Source organism: Crocodylus porosus, unplaced genomic scaffold, assembly GCF_001723895.1.
Source record: "Crocodylus porosus isolate Cpor-Errol unplaced genomic scaffold, CroPor_comp1, whole genome shotgun sequence".
In the NCBI taxonomy this organism is placed as follows: domain Eukaryota; kingdom Metazoa; phylum Chordata; order Crocodylia; family Crocodylidae; genus Crocodylus; species Crocodylus porosus.
The window spans coordinates 52,647,564-52,652,165 of NW_017728947.1; the positions used below are offsets into that span (position 1 = coordinate 52,647,564).

Below are 4,602 nucleotides of genomic sequence, written 5' to 3' on the forward strand. Positions count from 1 at the left end.
CTGCCATGGCAGGGGGTCGGACTAGATGATCTGCTCAGGTCCCTTCCGACCCTAGAAACTATGAAACTATGACTTGCCCTTGGTGAATCCATGCTGACTGTTCTTAAACACCCTTTTCTAATCCATGTGCTTATACTCAGAGGGTAAGGTTCTCCATCTGGGGGCAAACAATCCCCAACATACCTACAGGTTAGGTGGCAACAATTTGACTTGCACCATGGCCAGAAGGGACCTAGGGGTAGTGATCGACCATCACATGGACATGAGCCAGCAGTGCGATGCTGTGGCCAGCAGGGCACACAACACACTGGCATGCATTAACTGTTGCATCTCATGCAAGACTAAGGAAGTGATACTCCCACTGTACTGGTGAGACTGTAGCTGGAGTACTGCACCCACACTTCAACAAGGATGTGGACAAACTTAAAGAGGGTGCAAAGAAGAGCCACTCACATTATCAGGGACTTGCAAGACAAACCATATGAGGAGAGGCTGAGGAACTTGGGCCTATTCAGCCAACAGAAGAGAAAGCTGAGAGGTGACTTGGTAGCAGCTTACCGCTACATCAGGGGAGTACCATCAAGAACTTGGTGAACATCTGTTCCTCAGGGCACCCCTGGGGAAGACCAGAAGCAATGGATACAAACTCCTGGAAGGTTGCTTCAGGCTCAATTCCAAGATAAACTCCTTCACAGACAGGGTGTCCAGACTGTGGAATAAACTCCCACCAGTGGTGGTGCAGTCACACACCCTGGAAATCTTCAAACGGAGACTGGACAGTGCAGAGGGACTGGACCCAATGATGTACAAGGTCCCTTCCAGCCTCTACGAATCTATGAAAAATGGATTCCTTGAGGATCTGCTCTATTATTTTTCCAGGGGCCGAGGTGAGGCTAACTGGTCTGTAGTTCCCTGGATCCTTCTTCTCTTTCTTAAATATGGGCACTGTGTTTGCCCTTTTCCAATCATCCGGGACCTCTCCTGATCACCATGAATTTTCAAAGATGATGGCCAATGGCTCTGCAATGACATCAGCCAACTCTCTCAGCACCCTTGGATGCATTTCATTTAGCCCCATGGACTTGTACACATCCACTTTTCTAACTGGTCCCTAACCTGTTCTTTCACCACTGAAGGCTGCTCACCTCCTCTCCAAGCTGCGCTGCCCAGTGCAATCTGGAAGTTGTCCTTGCCTGTGAAGACAAAGGCAAAAAAGGTATTGAGCACTTCAGCCTTTTCTGTATCCTGTGTCACAAGGTTGCCTTTCCCATTCAGTAAGGGACTCACTTTCCCTGATCCTCCTCTTGCTACCAACCATACTTGTAGAAGCCCTTCTTGTTACCCTTCACATCCCTTGCTAGCTGCAACTCCAATTGCACTTTGTCCTTCCCGACTTTATCCCTGGATGCCCAAGCAATGCTCTTACATTCTTCCCATCATCAAGACTAGGAGCAATGGCCTTAAGCTGTAGTGGAGGAAATTTAAGTTGGAGATTTGGTAGAATTTTTTGACTATGAGGGTGTTCAAGCAAGGAACAGGATGCCTAGCGAAGTTACAGAATCTCCATCCCTGGAAATTTTCATGAGCAAGTTAGGCAGACACTTGGCTGGGATGATCTTTCCTTGAAGTCTCTGCTAGCCCTACATTCCTATGATCCTAATACTGTTATCTCTTTTTTTTCTTTATTAAAAGTTGTTGTGGGATGGGTATGCATGGCATTCAATAAACTATTTTTTTAATGTTGCTTAGTGATTTTTATAATACTATGGTAAGATAAATTAATTACCCTGTAGTTTCTTGGTGGGTATCATTATTTAAACAAAAAAATAAAATGATGATGGCTTTTGCTCTATAAGCATCTTATTTCTTGCTCAAATGGATCCTGGTTTTAGGCATGTTCCATCTAGGTGAATACATCTTCTAACTTACCTTTCTTTTTCAAGCGGAGAAAAGATATAGGTAGAAGAAGAAATGAAATCTCTATCCAAATTTAGCCAGTCCAGAGCTCCATGGCTCAAAATGGGAGAGCCCTCACTAATCTATAAAAAGCACAATATAGGATCAGGAAGGAGAAATATTAAGACAACCTAAGAGGTTTTAACTTAGTATCATCATTGTCATTCCTGCTAACCGTTACATATTATGCTTTAGGATAAAGACATGGCCCCTGTCCAAGCAAGCCTACCTAGGTAAGTGTCACACAAAGTTTTGGGCCTGTGGGCCAGATGAGCATCTTGGGGCTGGTCCACAGATTATACTGGATCACACACACCAGGATTGGATGCACACATCCTGATTGGGCCCTGTGTGGCTTCAGCTGGTCCCACATGCACAAATCATGTGAAGCCCCATGCCATCCCACCCCTGCTGGAATCGGGACCCAGGGCCCCATGCTGCCCCCACCAAGCCAGAATCAGTCCCCTGCCCTACCCTGTGCACTGGATTCAGGCCCTTGGATAGCTTCTCTCTTACATGTGAGGATCAGGCCCCCGTGCCACCTTGAATGCCTGATCTAGCACACAGGGCCAGACTTGTGGGGAGCCCTGTGGGCTGTAAGACACATGGCAGGGGCCAGATGTGGCCTGTGGGCTGGGGGTTGATCACCCCTACTCTAAGCTATTTTAATTTGGGTAGTACTTCACCTTGATTTTTTTGCAAGCAATGTAGTAAAGCATTTGTTATAAAGGACACTTTCCATAATAATAGCTATCAGGCAGTACTTTGAAAAATTCATCAGACAAATATATAAGGATTAAAATAATTTAGTTTTATCCTTTATCCCATTTACAAAAATGGTTAGTGTAGTGAAACACCATGATGTATATCTGTATCTTAAAAAGAAAATTCTTCCTGTTTTTAGCTGGTAATAACCAAATGCCCCAAATCAGGGGACTAAAATTCGTTTAGTTTAGTATACCTGTAAATCCCAATCATATTTAAAAACATTCAGATTGCATTTCAGTGTCTTAAAAAACTATTTGCCAAAACAATAGCTTGCAGTAATGAGTTCCTAGTATTAATTATACAGTCTTTCTTTTATCAATCTTTAATTTCAATCTCCAGTTTTGGAGTAAAGAAAATGAATACTTTCATAACTTGAGGGATAATAACACTGAGATTTATACACTAACTCTATAATTTCTCCAGCCGGTATTTTAGTGTATTGTCAATGTATTTAATTCTGGATGGTGAAGTAATAAGAATAATTATTTATTTATTTATTATAAGATACAATGTTATAAAAGGGGATAACTTAGAGTATTACAAAATGTGGAAAAATTGTAAACTGGTCTCTTCATGGCAGTACTCTGCCTTTACGTTGTTTCAATTCCACTGAAGTCATAACTACAAACAAGGAAATGTTAAAGTATTAAGGGGGTCTGCATCTTCTTCGGCTAAGCACATCTACAAGATGCAGCAGTATGTCTGCCCATAAAGGTTTAGAGTCACTACAGACCAGGGATGGGCAAAATATAGCCCATCAACTGACTGAATGCAGCCCATGGTAGGCACCGCCCAATTGATTGCATCTGGCCCACAGCTCCCCTGCCATGTTCCACATGGGGCTGAGCTCCACCCGCCCCCAGGCAGGGCAGCCCACACTGCGCTTCTGCCCGCCCCACCCCTGGCCAGTGTGTGCAGCTTTCCGCTGGGGCTGCTCCCCATGCAGCTGCAGCCACCCTGGTACTGCTTGACTCCCCTCACCTCCAGCAATTTCCTCCTCCTCCTCTTTCTGCCCCTGCTGCACCACTCCAGGCAGCAGGTAGTCCTGGGGAGCAATGGCAGCTGTGGAGATGTGTGACAGTACCTTGTACCCAGCCAGGGTGTGGGGGAAACTGCAGCTGGGTGGTTCCTGCTCCAGTGTGCGGAGCTCCAGCTTCAGCTCCCTGCTGCCTTCCACTCACTCCACTGCCTGCAGTTGGCTGCTCATTACACCAGGTGGCTGAGTCGGCAGAAGGCAGCTGGGAGCTGGAGTGGAAGATTCATGCACTGGGGCAGGAGCAGCCTGGCTGCCGGTTCCCCCCCAGCCTGGCTGGGCATATCATGTCCAACGCACACCCCCATGGCTTCCCTGTACTGCCAGTTGCCAGAGCAGTGCAGCAGGGGCAGGAAGAACTGCTGGAGGCGGAGGGAGTCTAGCGGTACCTGGGTGGACTGGGAGCACCCCTGCCAGGAGGCTGTGCACACTGGCCAGGGCCGGGACTGGTGGGCACAGGTGGGAGCATGGTGTGGGTTGCCCCAGGCAAGAGTGGGTGGGTCTTGGCCCCATGGGGAGCACTGCTAGGGCAGTCATGAGCCAGATGGGTGGGGGGGGATGGATTGCATCTGCACTTGCACTGCACCATCTGGGCAAGCTCTGCTTCACACAATCCCTGCCCCACCATCCTTCCCTCCCTCCCTTCTCCTATCTTTGGCTGGCTCCTGGGACCTAGCACACAGGCAGCCCCCAATACACATGCATATACCCACTCTCTCTTACGTACCTGCCATGCCCACCCCCCACACACCTACCCCCATGCCTACTCTCCCCACAGCCCACTCCAATCCCTCCATATGCTCACACCCTACACACCCACCCCACCCTGCATGCACACACCTTCA

At 47.7% G+C, this 4,602-nt stretch overlaps 1 protein-coding gene and 1 long non-coding RNA gene across 2 annotated transcripts in view; one reads left to right on the forward strand and one right to left on the reverse strand.

The window, feature by feature from the left end:
* STARD9 (StAR related lipid transfer domain containing 9) overlaps positions 1-4,602 on the reverse strand; it is a 211,932-nt gene that overhangs the window by 60,203 nt on the left and 147,127 nt on the right. Inside the window, exon 20 of the mRNA XM_019551344.1 lies at positions 1,930-2,039. Coding sequence (XP_019406889.1) covers positions 1,930-2,039 — 110 coding nt within the window. The remainder of the gene's footprint in view (positions 1-1,929; positions 2,040-4,602) is intronic.
* Positions 1-4,602, forward strand: part of LOC109321056 — a 25,633-nt gene that overhangs the window by 13,439 nt on the left and 7,592 nt on the right. The gene's annotated exons all lie outside the window — the stretch shown is intronic.